The sequence below is a fragment of the Daucus carota genome, chromosome 4, assembly GCF_001625215.2.
Source record: "Daucus carota subsp. sativus chromosome 4, DH1 v3.0, whole genome shotgun sequence".
Lineage (NCBI taxonomy): Eukaryota > Viridiplantae > Streptophyta > Magnoliopsida > Apiales > Apiaceae > Daucus > Daucus carota.
In genome coordinates, this window is record NC_030384.2 from 15,015,519 (window position 1) to 15,036,100 (window position 20,582).

Below are 20,582 nucleotides of genomic sequence, written 5' to 3' on the forward strand. Positions count from 1 at the left end.
CATCAATACATGTAGCGTCATAGGACGAGACATTGATTATCTTGTATTTGTGTACTTGGTGATCTTTGTCACTTGCAGCGTCTGTTTTGACGATGTGCTAGTATGAGGCCTTTTCACTAATTATTGTGGTGAGTGCTTTATAAACTGTAGCGCATAAATTTTCTTGTTTCCTTTTTAAATTGTAGTGAGAAACAAGAGTCTGTGTCTTTTTCAAAGACAAGTTCATTTAAACCTTTTATGCATAGATTCAGAATCCTGTACTCAAACCAGTTTTTAATGGAAAACCTTGATTCTTTCATCGGTTGTGATTGTCATTCTTTATGAAAATCATTTTACAGTCACAACTGATTCATTTTTCTCAAAAGATTAAATGCAATTGCTTTCATTCAAAATCATATATCTGCAAAAATGCATTTATATCTCTTTCTGTTCTTCGGAACTTTTTCAGCCTCTTGGCTTTCCTAGATAGTCATAAGGTTGAAAACCAACAATCTTTATCCCAGACTATAAAACCAAATTCAGAACACATCCCAACTTTCCCCCTGGAGTAATAAGGAACTTTTCAAACAAAAAGTCAATGAGGGAGAAACTGTACTCGTTGCAGCAAATAAGGATGTGAGGGATAGTGTACCCACAGCTCTACCTCTCAAGGAGAAAAGGTGTTTTCAAACTTGAGGTAACTGTTGCTCATCTGTATTCTCCCAAAAGAATATAGAGCTGAAAAGGCAATAAAACAGTCTCTGGAATCATTCTCTCAACAGGATGAGTCCATTGAAATTCGCTCGTCAGCCAGAGCATCTTGTATTAAGTCAAGCACATCATCAGTAATCACTCTGATGAAGAGCCTAAACAAAAAATCTTATGGACACAATACAAGAGAGTGCACAGTAAGGTTAAAGGTTTTGTTCCAGAAGCAACTTCTTCATTTACCATTTTACGGTGGATAAGATGGTTGATGCCTTTACAGGTGTAAGGAGGAAACGAGGATCTCAATTGCCAAATCTTCAGGATTCTCGTCTCCCTCCCCAGATAAGAACAGATCTGGATCCAATCGGAATGGATTTCCTATTTATAGGAGATCGGCAACTCTCTGACTATGAGTCAATTTATTGATGAGTCAGTTGAGGATCGGGGATTTACGAAACCCCATTGCACCGCCAGTGACCTCTCTTGAAGGGGCTATGGTGATTTTCTCATGCAGGTACAGAAGACCATACTTTGAGTGCTGAGAGAAACACTGTGAGCCAAACACTGAGAGTTAAACACTTGGTGAGATTCTGAGAAGGACCAGTGAGATATCAGAATGAGAAATATGTGAGCATGAGTGAGTGCAAACACATAGGAAATTGAGAAGAGTGAAACACTTGTGAGGTACATATAATAATAATTGGTATTGAAAGCTCACAAGTTGTTGAAAGAATTGACGGAAGCAACTACGGTTCATTCCATTTCACGTTGTGAACTTATGGTTGATGATTCTCTTGAATCAAGTGTCTTCACAGACATTGAGGAGGACTTAGGCCTTTGCCACAATTAAGCCTTTGTCTAACCTCCCAGAGCAAACAACTCTGGATCCTTAATTGGATAAGCCACTTAGTGGTTGGCAACTTGTGGACCATGATTCGGATTTATCTGATGAGTCTGCAGGGACTGGGAATTACGAACTCCCATTGCACCACCGGTGACCCCCTTTAAGGGTGGCTAAGGTGATTTTCTTGCAGGTACTCAGCATTTTGGAAGCTCAGTATTTGTGTGGAGGGATACACTTACAGAACTCGTGAGTGACACCCTTACCCAAAAACCGAGAGAAAATTGAGTGTTGAGTGATACACCTGCAGAACATTTTAGTGAGACACCCACTAATTACCAAATTTATACCTAAAGACAAAGTGGATGTTGTTACTGGAATGTTAGTTTTTACTCATTACTTTTCCGTTTGGAACCTATTCTTTCAGCATAGGGACCAACCCAATCAAAGTAAACCCTTCTTCTGAACTCTTTCTTCGACCCCAGCTTTAGCGTTGTTTAGTTCTCTATGGGGAGATTATCTTTTGGTACAGGAAGTATTGTACACATTCCTTGACCTATTTGATACCACATATCCTTGGAGGATTCCACAACTAAGGGGGAGAATATATTTAGGGGGAGAATTTATGAAAGGGGGAAGAAAAAGTAAGTTAGCTTTCTTCTGTTGTCTACAACTAAGGGGGATTAAACTACTCTTTAGCTGTGTACTACTGAGGGGGAGATTTTTCTTTCATCTAAGGAGGAGGATGATCTTTCATCTAATGAAGATAGCTACTTATCACTAAGGGGAACCTGATCAAGGTAACGGGAGGAGAAGTATAAGGTGATACATTTATTCTTCAGTAGGTGGTAGACAGGAACTTATTCATTACCACTGAAGAATTCAATGAAGCTGCTGATTGTTCTTTGCATAATGGAATGTTTTGAATTCTCTTCAAGACAGACTATGAGGATTATCTGGCAGGTAAGCAAGAACCAGAGAAATAAAGGTGATATGCACATCTGTTATTTCTATTCATGAAATCTGGAAATGTATTATATGATCCAGAAACTTTGTAGCATTATTTACTAGTCCAGGACTTTACTTTTTCTAGTGTTAGTTGAGTTATCCTCCAGAGGATTTGCTTGTTATGATTAACAAACAAATAGGGGGAGATTGTAAGTCTAAATGTAAAGACAACCCTATCTGTTACATAGGGATGATAACTCAACAATAATACAGGACAAGTAAATAACACTACGCCTGCACCGGAATCGGAAGATACGAAGACAAAGGTTGAAGAAGCCATCTACAGTCTTGAAGGAATAAGTTCACTGGAAGAAGTTCATTAATATGTTCATGCCTCAGTGAAGAATAAAGATTGAAGTATTCAAGATTGTGGAAGCAATGAAGATGTTGTCCAAGTACTCGAAAGATTTCAGTGCAACCCCTGAAGCAAGATATTTTTATATATCTTGGTTGGTTATTTATAATCAACAAACTGAAGCATAAACTAACCCGGAACCGACTGATCAATGTTTGCTGACAAAGACGGTACAATGTTTAACTTCAGTGTTTGTCGCTTGTGAACCAGACCAGTGCACTAAGCGTCAGCACGTACGGAGTTTTGCAAAGTATTTATCGATCGAAGAATTGATCCAGTTATATCAAGTCATTTGTTCCACAGCTAAGCCAAGTCAAGTGCCTAGCCTCTGCACAGAAATCCATATGGGGAAGTGACCTATCTTTTATATGTGTGCACTTATATATTTGTATATGTACAAATATATTTATATATGTGTATATATGTATATTTAATTAAATATAATATATATAATATATATGTATATATGTTTTTTTTTAACATATGTATATGTATATTTATATGTATGTATATTTAAATAAATATATATGTATATAGTATATGTATTTATATTTTACATAAGCAATTATATAATTAAGTGTATATATATATTATATTATGTGCATAAATATATGTATATTTAGAGAGAGTTATATATATCTTTATATATATATTTATATTTATATTTACACATAGTTATATGTATATTATATATATTTAAATATATGAGAATATATTTAAATATATGTGTATATATGTTACTATATGTTTATATAAATATTATATATATGTATATATTTATATATACTTTTCTTTATATATATTTATGTTTATATTTATATTTATAAATAACTATATATCTCTATATATATTTATATATATATATTTACATTTGTATTTACATATAATTATACATTATATATATTTAAATATATGAGAATATATTTAAATATATATACATATATTATTATATGTTCATATAAATAAAATATATATATGTGTGTGTATATTTATATATATTTTTATTTATTAATATAATAACAACATAATATATTATATTATATATATTATGCATGCATGTGATGATGTCAGGTGTCTAGGGCAACCTAGGGTTTGCATGTGCATCTAGGGTTTCACTCAACATAGACACAGGAGGCTACTGGATGGCGCCATTTAATTCTCTACAGTGGAGAAGATTGATGGCGCAAGTTTCATGTTATGTGAATATTCTAAGGCAACAGAGAGACATCCAAGTTGGTTAAAACCTAACCAGGAGTGATAACAGCCATGCATGTTGTATATGGAAGCGCAACTTTGATGAAGCGCAATGTTTGACCAAGGAGAAGTCAAAGTCTCCTTTGTCTCAGTCAAATGAGAGACAACAGGAGACTTGCTCACTGTATAGCGCAAGTCCAAGAATGGAAATATTTCTAAGTGCATACACTCTCAAGGGATCAACTGGCGCAACTTCAAATTATGCGCAAGGTTTGACTCCTGGTCAACAGCGCAACTTTGATACTTAGAATTTATTCTAAGTTAAATCCTCTGGGGACACAGTGGCACTTGACGAAGTCAAAGCGCAACATTTGACCATCCCTGGTCAATTGTTGCGCCTCTGACTCTACCAACACTTGGGCGCAACTTTGAATATGTATAAATTTGTCTAAGTCCCTACACTGTGTTGATGCATTGGGCGCAAGGTTTGACTGGGTGGCGCCAACTTTGACCACACATCTCCTGGCGCAACTTGGGGCTTTTCCTTGGAGTTAGATTTATTTTCATAAATCGAATCCGTCCCGAACGAACTCAAGTCGTCCAGGACGAACTCGTTAACCATGGTTAGTTTATGAAAGCCTATAAATATGTGATTGTGGTTCTCACAATTTACATCATCCTTCGGGATGGATGGCCAAGTGCTATGCACAAACTCTCTTAAATATATACACACCCTAGACTAGTTTTGTACCATAAATATTTGTAGTGGATAGGGCTTGTAATATTTAGAGGAGTGGTCATTGTAGCCAACCTTCGGGTTTGGATTTGTAGCACCCTTCGAGGTATTTATCAATATACAAATATACCTTGGAAAATATTGTGTGTTGGTTTAATATTTTCATATCCTCAGAAACCGACCCAATAAATATCCGGAACACGAAACCCATTACAGAACTGCAATTTGTTTATCCGCAAGATTCGAAAGAATTTTAAATTGTAGTGAGTATCGTATTCAACCCCCCCTTCTACGATACTTTGGACCTAACATTAACATTGAACATAATATGCTACATTGCTCACCCTAAAAAATACAAGTACCAAAATATTTAAAAATGTGCGTTTGCACAAAGCTAAAAAAGTGATTACACAACTAATTAAACTAAGTATTTCATGTTATTATAAACTTCATGGTTCCTAACTCATATCTACTCTCTTTTTGCTATTTGAAATTCCAAAAAATCATTTTGAGATCTAAGAAATTAAAGTACTGTATAATTGATCTGAAAATTAAAGGGTAAGCCACATCAAAGGTGTCAAAAAATTTTGTGTGCAATTATAAAGTTAGTAGTTCAATTGATGTTTTTATAATAAAATAAGGTATGTGTCTTTTTACATACAATATATGTTATAATTTCTATTTATACAAAGTGTGCGCAACATATGCCGAAAAAAAATGTGTTTGATGATGCCTATCATGTATCACTTAACTATTAAGCAAACCTACGCTCAAAAAATAAGAAATAAATTTAAAACAACGTGGACCACACATCATCATCTAATCATGATTTAGGATATCATAATTCACATATCAAGAATAAGTTTTCATCAAAATCATGTTATATTAGATGAAATAATCTAATAATTTTCAACAATAAATCACAGATACTATTAATGAGGCATAATATATTTAAAATCAAAAAGTAAAATCATTTTGAGATCTAAGACATTGAAGTACTATATAATTGATATGAAAATTAACAGGGTAAGCCACATCAAAGGTGTCAGAATATTTTTGGGGTACAATTATAAGCTTAGTAGTTCAATTGATACTTTTATAATAAAACAAGGTATGACTCTTTCTACATACAACATATGTTTCAATTCCTATTTGTACAATGTGTGTGAAACATATGTTAAAATCCGCCCCATCATGTATCACTTAGCTATTACGCAAACGTATGATCAATAAGAAGAAATAAATTTAAAACAACGCGGATCACACATCTTCATCTAATCATGATTTAGGATATCGTAATTCACATATTAAGAAAAAGTTATCATCAAAATTATGTTATATTAGATGAAATAATTTAATAATTTTCAACAATATATTACATATACTTTTAATGAGGTATAATATATTTAAAATCTAAAAGTTTCAATATTAATTTCGAATATGATTTTAAATATATAAATAATATGGTAGTGGCCTCTATATCCTAACGAATTTGAATATAAAAAAAATCAGTTCAAATAGAGTTTTTGATCTATAAATTTTTTAAAAATATAGTACTTATTCTTACCATTAATGTTATTAGGTTTCAAATATTTCATTTTCGTGTTTACATATTTTGTCAAAGAATAAAACGTAACAGTTACATTCGAAACAGTACGAAAACACATGGATATTATTTAAAATACAAACACAAACTAGAGCCCGTGCCTCGCACGGGTTTTTATGCTAGTTATATATATAAGAGTCTAATTTAGTAAAGTTATTAATATACTTCAAAATATTATACAGTTAAAATAAGTGACAAATAATTAAAAAAAAGATAATAAAAATTAAAAGGTGAATTACTTAAATAAGAAGATAACACACTTCATTTTAATTAATTATAATATACAAATACATATGTTTATGCAAATATGGGTTATTCAAATAATAAACTTAAAATAATATATATTAATTTGAAAATTTGAAATATTTTAGAATTTTTTGACGAAAAGCGAAGAATTTAATAACTAACTGAAATCCAGCCGAGACAAACCTTCGAACTGTCAATTACAACCTGATTAAAAAACAAAAAACGAACTAAACTTATAGCCGCTTTGTTTTCAGATCGCTTAACAAATAGAATATTTAAATTCTTTAAACTAAAAAGTATTACAATCAAATCTCGAACAATTCTACATCAGTTGTGAACATAGTAGCATCGTAATTGACCTTCACATAAGCAGCAGCATCTGTAGCCCAATGTTCAGAATTATCAGTTACATCAACCGATATTGGATCAACAAATGACCCTAAAAGATGAACAGTTTTATATCGTGAAAGGTGAGCTCTTACGATATTCACCACCGTGCCATATTTGATACAAGCCTTACAGATTACCCAAAATATCATGTAACTCCTTCTTAGAACGTTACCGAGACCCATAAAAAAACACACAGAAACATCAAAACAGACACAAACATCCCAAAAAGATGGGCACGACCTTGATGATAAGGTACTCAACAAGAACTCATCCAAAAGGATTAGATCTTGATTTTATTGATAAAACTAATAAATATGAGAGAAGATGGAAGAACGAAGATGATTAATCAGTAGGGGATGAAGGATGAAGAGCGAAGAAGTGGCGGCTAGAATTTGGAGTCGACTCTCAAAACTGCAAACCCTAGAAGTAGTTTCAGTTATTAACAATTATGCAAAGTATAAAAATATTAGAAGACAGTACAAACAAAGGTTAATATCATAAGCGTATGAAAAATAAAACGAGATAAAATGTGATAAAGACGGATCATCAGGGATAACTAGGTAAGTGGACGACAAGTGTTTGGTTCATGATTAATCAGTCCATTAAATGAAAACGTCAAAGTCACTTGTCACGATTTGAATTATCTATTTTGTGTGATATGAAATGAAACCTCATTCTCATTTACATTAAATGAGGAAATTATACGACTCTTGAGATACTCATTTTGTACTCCCTCTGTTTTTTTTTATATGTCACTTTTGACTTCGGCACGTATCTTTAGGTGGGTTGACCGGCTAGTAAAAGTTATTATTTTTGATTGATTTTTTTTGTGAATTAAAATTTTGATTATATATTTTTATTCAGAAAAGAAAAATTTCAAAAATAATACTTTTAACCACCTGGTCAAAGCACTTAAAAGTGTGTGCCAAAAAGTCAAACGTCATATATTAAAAAACAGAGGGAGTACCCTTCATTCCTATAACTCACATTTCCATTTTCATTCTGGATTCTCACAAACGTCTTCTAAATAAATACTCCTCGATCTGGTTTTCCTTACTCTGTCACAATTTTTTTTTCAATTATAAGTAATAAGTTACTCCCTCCGTTTCATAATAAATGTCAACTTTTAAGAAATTTTTTTATTTTAATATACTTGTCCATTTCTAACTTTTAATATAAATTTATATTTACAAAATTAAAGAGGGGTTTGGCCGGGTTTAAAAACCCGGCTTCTGGGTTTAAAAATTAGAAGCACTTATTTGTATAAAATCAAGAAGTACTTATAAGAAGTTAAAAGCTGTTTGGGAACCGGAAGCAATTTCTGCTTCTGGCTTCTGCTTTTCTTCACCTGTTTGTATAAAAAATTAGAAGCACTTTTAAGAAGCTGAGAATGCTAGCTTCCCTCTCACACCTTCTGCTTCTTTTCCAAACACTTTATTAACTTATTTACTTCTCACTTTTACTCCACTTCTTTACTTTAAGCATGGAATCACTTTTTTTAAGTTTGGCCAAACGGTCCCATTGACTTTTTAATTCATGACTTCTACTTTTTCCCAAACACTTTGATCACTTATAAATCTTAATTTGATTCAAACTTCTCTTTCACTTTGTTACTTTAAGTAAGAATCCCTTATTTAATCTCACATAAACGGTCCCTAACTTTATCTCATATATTTCTAATTTATATTTTCAATATCAACCATATTCCACATAATTTATTAAATTAGTGATTTAATATAATTTTTTTTATCAAAATTTTTACTTATCTTAAAATTTATTTTTTTAGGTGGACAAGTATTTTAAAACAAAGAGAGCGTAGCACAATTAAAATAGTACTGTGTATAACTTTACATTAGCGAGAAAAGAAAAGAAACAGCAGTACCGGTGTACAGTAACTGGGAAGGAAAGTGGTATGGTGCAAGAAAATGAATGATGGGATGTGGCAGCTAAAGGCTGTATTTAATCAAGGCAGGGAATGTTGTAAGCAGAACTCCACAAAGTCATGATAATCTCATGCTTTCCTTTGAATTTCTCTACTTTTCATACTTGTATCATTACCCCACTTTCACATCATTCAAACATGCCATAAGTGCGTCTGGATTTTTTGGGGGCTTTGCTTAGGACGTGCTTCCACCTTTCCAGCTAATCCCGAACAAATTAAAAGCTTTTTACATCAGATTTTCATTCCAAATTGAACTCGGTCAAATTCGACCTTCAATTAAAAATATTGGTGGAGCTTTGTGAAGGCAGCTCAGAGGTATATAACTTCTGTGTAATTACAGGGAGGTTTTTGATAGCCAGGGAACCTATTTAGGTTTGATCATGAAGATAACACATCAATAGCTTATGGGATGAATAAAGGAGGTTATTTATATATGGAGCTCCATATAATCAATTTGGAGGTTCACAACTTCTTCTAAAAGAAACGAGGTTCGTAGCGAATAGGTTTATATAATGTAAAGAAGATGTCGGCGGAGTTTTATTAGGAGAATAAAACAGCTTCCTGATATTTAGAAATACGATTCTACATGTATACTAACATATATCTACCACTGATTTAAAGACAATAATAAGAATTGATGAAGACTAGAGCCCGGCTACATTAAAGATTATGAGGTTCAAAGTTCTACCTTCACAAGGACTCCAGAGGCTTCCTAAATAATATGAAAATAGTGTTTGGATGGGAGTTACCTGATGGACGACCAAGATTGAAGAACCCCTCGAGATTCATAGTTGTGATTTGACGCGTCTTTTTATGCATAAATGTCGGAGCCAACTGGCAAAGAGCTGTTATTTTGAGAAGTCCGGGTCAGTTTGAATTCTTTCTGAAAAAGCTGAACCAACCAGTTCAGGAGTGGTCCCGAAGAAGGGTTTGATATTGGTCTCCGATCGAGTTAACCCGACCGAAACCCAAGGACATGAAGAAGCCCCGTATAACTGTGTCCTGTCTTGGGCCGGTTGAGTCGAGCCCCACCAAATATGGTTCATATTTGTGCCCAGGAAGCTCGAAGCTAAGCCTTGATTGATCCTTTTTCGATTCAACGTCCACTGGACTGATTTTTTGTAGCGGTTCACCCATTTCCGCCTGCTTCGACCATGACCGAAGATGACTGAGACAATTCGAGTATAGGATAGTGAGGTTTGAGTGCATATTCATTCATTACTTGAACACATTCAAGAGCACTTGTAATTCTCTCTTTATTCAAAAAAGACCAGCTGATTTATACTCATGCCATAGGTGAATCGGGGGCACATCCCTCGCATTCTTCTCCATATAGATAGCTTCAATTGGCATGTCAAGCAGAAAACCGGTTGTAACAACACCTAAAAAATTACTTACGAAACCATCTAATACAATAAACTATAATTTTTGCAAGATTCGTCAATATAATTGTTATTAGTCTCAAGTTGACATAGAGGGGGGACTAAATACGTCAATACCTACGTCAACACCAAATTCGTTCGATTTATATTAATTTGTGAAATGTTCGTTTTAGGTCATACTTAATCAAAATAAATACTCCAGCTAGTTCAGGGTAATAATCGTATTAATATTAATCTCCAGGGTGCTATAAATTCAACTATCAAGTTGACTACAAGACAACGTTACACAAATCACAGATACGCTCGACTAGTCTAAAGATCTATCTTTTGAAGCTTGGTAGGGTGTATGTGAAGTGTGTGCACAAATACAATTGTCACTACGCCATAGATGGCCTATTTACACACTGTTGTATGGGTGATACCTTAAAAAATGTTGCCTTAGATATGAAATTATGGCCCTATCTAAACACCCCGATTTTGCTTTTACCAGAGTCATTGAGGCATGTTGCTATAGCTCAGTAAATATGTGGTGTTACATAGATGTCTTTCCAATCGCAACCCATGAGGTCGTGTTGCCATAGACGACTGATAAAGAAAATTTTAATATAAACCCAAAATTAAATTTATCTTTGAAAGTAATTGATTTGAATGCCTATAATTTAACAAAAATTAATATATCCAAAAAAAGTAAAAATAAAATTGGGTAAGCGGCCGAATTTTCAGGTAGAGCGACAAACGAAAATTTTGATGGAGCAAGAATGAAATCAGGTCAAAATGCTTATTTTTCTCCCTTCTATTACTTATCTCTTTCTCTATACTCTAGTCTCGACATATCTCCCTATCTCTATAAACAAGTTCGAGCTATGTTCAACTACGATCACACACATCCGAGCAATATATTTAAGAAATTGATTCGGGTTCGATTTAAGAGTTCTATTAAAGGTGAGCCGAGGATCTGGATTTGATCATGGTTCAAGAGAATATTCGGTATTAATCAATTTTTCCGATTTCAAGTTGCGTTTAGGTTCGATTTTGAGGTATAAGGCCGAAATCTAATTTCTATCTTGGTTTACTTTTGTCCTAATTCGATCTCAGATATATCTTAATTTTGATATTTTAATATTGGGTCATTTTCTCTGACATGCGTGTGTCAGGGATCGTTTACAAAACACACACTTCCCCAGCCGTTGGATCGATGATTCAACGGCTGGGATTAAAAAAAATAATCTACCCATTCACGCTTTTTTTCCACGGATAGCATTGGGACCGCTGATAATTAACGCAGACCGTCCGCGGTTTTTATACGCGGATGCTGTGGACATTCCATTCAATCAACATCTTAAATCATATAAAAAAACGATTTCGTTGAGGCATTTTGACAACCACCTACCATTCAATCCAACCATTGCTCCACATATGAAACTAACTACCTACAAATCAAACTACACACAAGCACAAAAGCTAACCACACATCATTGCTCCGCAAATCAAACATTAGAACTCAAGAATCATCTACTACATACAAGCACACAAACTGCTATTGATGTGCTAAAAATAAGATTATAAAAATCGCAAGTGCACGATCTCGTTTAGTATTTAAGAATTGTTCCAAAGACTAAAGTTATTTTCGTGAAAACTTAATTTCTAACTTAATCAAATTAGACCAAATAATTTTTGATGGAGGGATTAGTCAATTGATTAATAAACAAAAATTGCAATATGTTGATAGAGGAATTTGGTGAATCAACAAGCGTGAGGTTCGTTGCCGGAATACGGTGTAACGTGGTGGTGGTATGACGGAAACCTGCCGTAGGGTGGTGATTTTAAGGTGTTTGAGGGTGGCTGAGATCAAGGGAATATATTTCTGCTCTCGTTCTCACAACTCTCGATATATCCCCTTAATGTACCTACGTACCCCTTTATATAGGGGATCAAGCCATACGTAGTTCTATTGAACCAAGACTCCTAGTTTGATCAGGACTAGGCCTCTTGGGGATAAGACCAACCTTAAGCCGGTGACTTATCACTTAGAATCCTACTCCAATTAGAAGTAAGCCATGAGCCAACTACCTCAGACTCCTAATCCAAGTACATCACGGATACGGCATCATCCCCACTACGAGAGATGACACTAACCGCTACTTTTCGTAGCATGGAGGAGACGTCTGATAGAGCCATGACCAATTCCTTGAGGTGTAGGGACGCGTCCATACCCCCCAGTGAAGGTTCTCACTAAGAGGTAAGACCATTGAGGAGCCAAATCAGTCCCTCAATGAGGGCTAACTCACCAGAATACAGGACCCAGACATATGATCGACCTTCATGTAACCCCTGAGGGCCTTCTACAATTGCGATCACCCCAAGCCCCTGCACGAGGACAACCCGGCAGATAGCAGGATTGGGGATTATAGATCACGCCCGGTCGTAACCCGAGAACTACCAGATGAGCCTGATAACTTCTAGATGAGCCTGGCACTAGTCTTCATATCCCTCGGAAGGGTAGGTCTTCATATCCCTCGGAAGGGTCGTCATCAAGACTCACTCATTCTCACACATAATAAGTTTACCTGTGGGCGCGACCATGGAGGGCGCGCCCTCAGGCTTCATCCTCTTGTCTTCACGTGCTTTCAAACAACCCCACACTTCAAGGTCGCGTCCCCGGAATTACTCCGGGAATGGCGCGCCCTTGTCCGTCCCCCTATGCTAAATTCAGCCATAATAAGTACTCCTCAGATTTTATAGGTATTGAAGATATATATGAAATTTTTGCAATTCTCTCCTTCACTGTCCTTCTTACGTCCGAGGGCGCACCCTTGACGAACGGCGCGACCTCCATCGTTAGCCATCAGTGGAATTTGAAAAGATTGGCCGTTACATTATGGGGATAGCTGGCAGAATAGCCCTTCACTATAAATACCTGACATTTCCTCTTCTTCACCATTTTCCGTCACTCTTTCTCTTCCAGCGGCGACTCCGAGCTTTTCCGGCAACCCGAGCTTTTTCCGGCTTCGTTTGGCAATCTTTTTCCGGCGAATCAACTCCCCAGGTTTTAAGGTACATTTCCGTTACCATTATGTGAGATTTCACCGAATAATTTGTTAGATCTAGCAATATGCCTTTTCAGTTTCCCAACTGTTCTTCCATGTTCTTGAGTAATATATATATATATATACCCGCATATATATGCGTTTGATCCTAAATGCTTCACCCTACATGTTTGTTGACATGTTTTCGCCCGTAAATGTTATTTGCTGAAAGGCGCGCCCTTAGCAACGGGCGCGACCCTTTAGCTCATCACGCTCTTCACACGCTTCTTTAAATCCACACAACGTAGGATCTCGCGTGGGACCTCTATGCACTTTAGTCAAGGGCGCGCCTTTCGCATTAAAGGCACGTCTCTTTAACCCGCTTATTAGATCACCATCTATCCTTCACCTTCTTTCTTCCTTCCTTTTAAATATTCCTTTCACTTTCAAGGGCGAGCCCTCACGGCTTTTTATTTTTATTTTCAGTTGGCAGACGAGGGCGCGTCTCCCCCCTTCCATCCATTTCGAGAGTTCTTGGGCCGCATTGGCATATCAGTCTCGCCTCCCGAGGTTTTTCCTCCTTCTCCCCCAAGAAGTCCATAGAGAGTTCCCCAAGAACTTCTAAATAAGATCAACGCACAAATAGCTGACGGAACCTTTTCTTTAGATATGAGCTCTTCACCTTCGCCTGCTCATAGTCTATCACCTCCAAGACCCCCTGTCGCCACTAGCTCATGGGCGCGCCCTGAGGACTATGATTCTGAGCTGGAATCCTGGTTTGGTGACAAAGAGGCCGCGCCTTCCAAACCAGACAAAGGAAAGAACATTTTGGAGGACCCCTCTCCTTCTCATAGACCTTCTCCCAACTCTGAAGAGGACTCTTCACCTTCCCAGGGCGCGCCTGGAGGGGATTTTATCATCTCTTCCCCTGACAGTTCACCAGAACCATGCGAGCACCCCAAAATTTAATTATGGGAAGAAGACATTGATTGGGACGCCCTCTCCGATAACGAAACTCTGTCTCCCAGAGCTGTGGAGGCCATCAAAAGGAGAGCTGGAAAAATGTCTTGTGTAGATCAAGATTCCTACATCTCGTGGGACGAGCTCGAATGGCTGCAAGACTATTACCACATGTAGGGTAAATCTGTGGTTCCCAAGGAAGGGATGCGCCCACATAGGTTTGATAGGGAAAACATCAGAATTTCCAAGATGGTTACAACCTTGAGGCACGTACCGTTGGGTGTAACCGCGCCCTTGCCCCAAACTACATCGACCGATGCAACTGGTTCGAGGTCGCGCCCATACAGCTTTCCCCTAACTCTTACATGTTGGCAGCTGGACTTTACATCCTTTTCAACAAAGTGGGCCTGGGCGCGCCCTCAATGCGAGAAGTGAGCTATTTTTTCAGACTTGCCCAAAGCCAGCCAGGCTATTTTTACCTTGTCGTGCAGCACGAGCACAATAAGAAGGGTCTGTCCGAGGGGAGGAACACCCACATGAAGAAATGGAAGGATACTTTCTTCTACGTTTACAACACCCTGCGAGTCACGATGCAGTTTAACCCCGATCCAGGTAGACTTCTTTGAACATTCGTCACAAACCGACGCGCCCTCCCTTTTCTACTAAGGGTGTGCCCTCGTCATATTTCAATTTTAGACCCTTATATTTCTCATCTTCCTTTCAGTGTATCACGAGAAAATCTCCATCAACAAGGGAGAAGCAGCCCGCGTAGCCAAAGTGTTTGATCTCCCAGCTTCGGAAAGAAACATTCCTTCTGTGGTAACGGAAGAGAATATGATAAAGGTCAAACGGTTACCCGAGGAAGTAGGGACAAAAGTTGGGTGGAAGAAGTTCATAGACGGGCGCCCCGTCGGCGAGAAGTCGAAAGGTACCAAGAGAAAGAGGTCTTAGTCTAGTGACTCAAGTGACAACGAGGAAGGTAAGTTATTGTCGCGCTTTCATTGAAGGGCGCGCCCATTTCCTTCACTGCCGCATTTATTATTATTGTCATGTTGCATCCTTATTCATACTCCCCTTGCATTGCCCATTTACTTTTCCCAAGGTGTTTGCTCTGTAATGTATTTTGCTTCTTGTTAGTCTTAGAGCGTCATAGGGCGCGCCCTGCCTTACGCAGGCGCGACTTTCCTTGTTTTCACAAATTCTAACCCATATTTTGTTTTATCTGTGCAGACATGTCGCGTCCCAGCTTCCTTTACAAAAAGCTGCCTGCCACACAACAATCAGATAAGGCCGCGCCCTCAGGCTCTCAGCAGCCCCAGGAAAAGGCTGCGGCCTCGGCCCTAACCAAGGCCGTTCCTAATGCTCAGGAGGCTCCTCTTACTGAAGATCAGCCTCAGAAAAGAAAGAGGCAGCTAAGGAAGGACGCGCCCTCAATGAGCAAGTCGGCGCACCATTTTCCTGACATTGGCGATACTTATGTTGATGATGGGGAGCTTGATTAGTGGAGGGGCAAGCCCTAGGAGGAGAAGGATTCTTTCCTCTTGAAGGGCGCGACTGAGTTCCTGGTACATCTTCATAACAGGGAGGAGCGTCGACTGGAGGACGCGGCCTCACTGAAGAAGGCCGAGGAGAGCCTTTCCAAGTTGAAAGAAGATTTCAAGCTCCAAAGGGAAGACTTGAAGAAGGCACAGGATGGGTGGAAGAGTTGCCAGAAATTGCTTAGGGAAGAAAAGGCACGCCTTGACCCTTTGCAGCAGGAGGTGGAAACCATGAAGAAGAGTAACGAAGATTTGATTGCTTCCAACAACTTGCTGAAACAAACCCAGTCCTCCCTCACAGCTGCAGAGAAGGCTACAATCGAGGGCGCGGCCTTCGACGAAGGTGTAAACAGCTATGTGGCTACCTTTGTGGCGGGCGCGCCCGAGTTCAACTGGGCTTCCCATTTCGGGTCTGAAATGGCTAAGTGGGTGGTAAAGTTCAAACTTGAGCAACCAGAACTCATTGCCACCAAGAAGTCTGAGCTCGAGGAGACTTTGGCTAAGGAAGCCTCCGCTCGTCAGGCGGTCGAAGAGCAGGCGCGCCCTCAAGATGAGGTTCCCAAGGACGCGTTTGTCGACCAAGCCTCTTAAACTCTCCTTTTGACTACCTTGAACTTTAATACAATTTGAGGAGCGGGCCCTCTTTTGATGCCTTGCAAATTGTACTTAACTAAATTGTGGCTTTGACTGACTTAATTTACCCGGGGGGCGCGCCCTCCGGTTTTAGTTGTTAATCTATTCGCTTTTCTTGTTTATACTGTCATTGAATCATTTTAATCAGTACTTCTTGATTATAACGTTATGCTTAACGCACAAGGGCCCTCGAGGGCGCGCCCCAACGAACGGATATCTTTTGGATTGGTCGCACCACTTGGTGTTTTTATTCCGAGCGTCGCTCGTACAAAGAGGGTGCGGCCTCTTGCCATAGATACCTCCATTCAATGATCTTGCTTATTTATGCTATAACTGTGCGATATGACCACTTGATCTGTCACAACTTATAATTGTGATCATTGCAACACTGCACAGAGGGCGCGCCCTTGTACTGCGTTAACTTATAAAGAAGGTGTTTCTCAAGTCATAGCTTTATATTTGTTCTTTTGGACTGTACTCATAATTACAAGTTTTCGTGAGGGCACGTCCTCCGTCTTATTCAGGGCGCGACCACTTGAATGTTTTTATATGGCAATTTCATAACAATTTTACTGTCCTCCCGGTAAAGGTTCTCCTGTTAGTACCAGGGGCGCGCCTTTTATTTGTCTTAGCATATCTTCAGGGCTTATATCCCTATGTTGATATATGAGGGCGCGGCTTAGAGGCTATTTTAATCATCTTACTTGAAAATAAACACTCAACACATCTGTTTGTGGAGAATAGAGTGGCTCTAGGCCTTTATTAAGGTGATTGGAACATAACACAGCCTCTGGCCCATACCTAAATATTCTAGAAATAAAGCGCTCGAGTACGAAACCGTACCCGTCCCAAGGAGCTGTTAACCCCAAGGGGACATAAAAGGACTAGCAAAAGCCTTAGCTAGGAGAGAGCATATATGCACTACTACTCCCCTAGACTAGGGATGGCATTGATGTCATTGCTAGTCTATGCAGCCTTTGGCTACTGGTAGTATTTCTTTAGGTGTTCCGCGTTCCAAGGGCGCGGAACAGGTTTTCCACCTAGGTCTCCCAACCTGTAGGTTCCTTTCCATAGTATGACTTTTACCCTGTAAGGGCCTTCCCAATTAGCACCAAAGACTCCATGCAAAGGGTTTTTGTTGTTGAGTACCACTTTCCTGAGAACAAGATCCCCCACTTGGAACGGATGAGCCTTCACTTTGCTGTTGTAATACCTTGCCGTCCTTTGCTGATAAGCGGCTAGTCGTAGCTGTGATGTAGCTCTAATTTCCTCGATCATGTCCAAGTAGAGTCTTTGGTTGACGTCGTTGTCTAGTTTCTCAAAGTAATCCCTTCTGAGTGATCCAGCTCCGACCTCTATTGGAACCATGGCCTCGCATCCATAAGTTAGCACAAACGGCGACTCGCTAGTCATAGTCCTAGGAGTTGTGTTGTAAGACCATAGCACCATAGGGAGCTCCTCTGGCCAATTTCCCTTGCTATCCTCCAGCTTTGTCTTCAAAGTGTGTTTTATGATTTTGTTTACCGCCTCCGTCTGTCCGTTGCTCTGAGGGTGGTACACCGCTGCGAAGTCTTTCTTAATGCCGAGGTCGTCGCAAAGGCCCCTGAGCTCCTTGCTGTCGAATTGCTTTCCGTTGTCCAAAATCAGCTTGTAAGGGATTCCAAACCTGCAAAAAATAGAGTTAAAAACAAAATCTTTGATCTTTTTGGCTGTGATGGTGGCTAAGGGCGCGGCCTCCGCCCACTTGGTAAAGAAATCCACGGCTACCACCGCATACTTCACGCCTCCCTTGGCTTGAGGGAGCTCCCCAATCAAGTCTATCCCCCACATGGCAAAAGGCCAAGGACTGGTCATGTTGGTTAGGGATGTTGCTGGGTTATAGGTAAAGTTGGCGAATCGTTGGCACTTGTCACATGCTCTGGCAAAGTCGAAAGCATCGCTCCTTAAGGTACGCCAATAATACCCATGTCTTAGAATCTTCATAGCTAACGAGTTACCTCCCGAGTGAATCCCACATATGCCTTCGTCGACCTCCCTCATCACATAGGTGCACTCGTCACCGTCTATACATTTCAACAATGGTTGGTTGAAGCCCCTCTTATATAGTTTGCCATCGTATTCCACATACCTGGCTGCTTTGTATCTTAGCCTCCGTGCTTCAGCTTTATCTTCGGGTAATTTTCCCTCTTTGATGAACTCCCATATCGGGGTCATCCATGTTGGACCCTTAGCGTCATCTTCCACTTCCATGACATCTAACTCTGGGATACTAGGTGTCTCCTGGATTTCCAAGCGAATCACTCCTAACAGGACTGCGTCTTTCTGAGATCCTAACTTCGCTAAGGCGTCAGCGTCTCCGTTGAATTCCCGAGGTACCCTATTCACTTGCACCTCCTCGAACTGGTCTAGCAACCTCTGGACGCACTTAAGATACATAGCCGTCTTAGGTCCCTTAGCTTGATATCCCCCTTTGATGTGCTCCACCACCAACATTGAGTCAAGCTTTACCACGAGACGTCTCACCTTCATCTCAAGAGCCAGTTTCAAGCCTCTAACCAACGCCTCATATTCCGTATCGCTGTTAGATAGTTGGAAGGTAAAGTGAATCGCATTCAAGAGCCTATGTCCTTCGGGGCTCACCAATACTATACCTGCACCTGCCCCATCGTTGTTTACCGCCCCGTCGGTGTGCAATACCCACCATAGCTCAGGAATACCTTCTTCGGGGGCGCCTGGTTGTGACGGGAGGTCAGGGTCATATTTGATTAACAGGCCAGAGTTCTCACCATCTTCTAGGAATTCCAAGATAAAGTCTGCTAGGGCCTGCCCCTTGATGGCCATTCTCGGTTTATAGTCAAGGTCGAATAGTCCTAACTCGACCGCCCATTTCATCATTCTACCTGTGACTTCTGGCTTGTTCATGATCTGTCGAAGAGGGTACGCGGTTCTGACCTCTATCTTGTGTGCTTGAAAGTAAGGTCGTAGCTTTCGGGATGCATGTACCAGCGCGTACACCAACTTCTCCATACTCGTGTAAAGAGTCTCTGCGTCCAACAACCTTTTACTCACATAATAGACTGGGGATTGACCTTCCGCATCCTCCTTTACTAACACGGCGCTAATGGAATAGTCTGAAACGGCTAGGTAGAGTATGAGCGTTTCACCTTCGTGAGGCTTGGCTAAGAGGGGTGGCTCGCCCAAGTGTTTCTTGAATTTCACAAAAGCGTCTTCACATTCTACTGTCCATTCAAAGTCCTTGGACGCGCCCTTGATGGCTTTGAAGAACTCCTTATATTTTTCTGAGGACTTGGACACAAATCTGTTTAGAGCCGCTATCCTTCATGTCAGGCTTTGTACTTACTTGACATTAGTTGGGGACTTCATATCCATCAAGGCTTTGATCTTCGTGGGGTTGGCCTCGATACCTCTGTGGTTGACCATGAAACCGAGGAATTTTCCTGACTCAACTCCGAACACACACTTTTGGGGGTTGAGCTTCATCATGTATCTTCTTAGGATCTCGAACATGTCTGACAAGTGAGACACATGATCGTTTGCTTTCTTGGATTTGACCAGCATGTCATCCACGTACACTTCCATGGTTTTTCCGATTTGATCTTTGAACATCATGTTCACTAACCTTTTGAAAGGACATCTTCGATAAAAGATTATTTTGGTATTTGTATAACTCACATAAAATTTAAATACACTTAGAATCCTCTCCAATAGGACATCATTATTTAATTGATTCCGTCAAAAGTCAAATGGTCAAACTAGCTCAAAAAGAATTTCCAACATTATATTTATATTACATAAATATAAATGATACTCCTTACTTATACAAAGATTTTCAATATTCTTTAAGGAGTACTCAAAGTTTTTACACCGCAATTTATCGGACGAGAAATATCAAGGTATGATATCTTCTTGTTTTACAATTGCAAAAGCAAAATTTAAAAGAAGCTTGAAGAAGGAATATACATCCATTATATTCTTTAGAACACTCTTCTGACATTAATTTGAAAAGACAAAATTTAT

General features: G+C 39.0%; 1 protein-coding gene across 1 annotated transcript; it reads right to left on the reverse strand.

Annotated features, from left to right (window-relative positions):
* Positions 1-17,525: 17,525 nt before the first annotated feature.
* On the reverse strand, positions 17,526-20,144 carry LOC108203457 (uncharacterized). Its single transcript, XM_017372392.1, has 2 exons — positions 19,906-20,144; positions 17,526-19,863 (listed from the first exon to the last, which is right to left on the reverse strand). The coding sequence occupies exons 1-2, from the start codon at positions 20,142-20,144 to the stop codon at positions 17,526-17,528; spliced, it is 2,577 nt and encodes an 858-aa protein (XP_017227881.1).
* Positions 20,145-20,582: the final 438 nt, after the last annotated feature.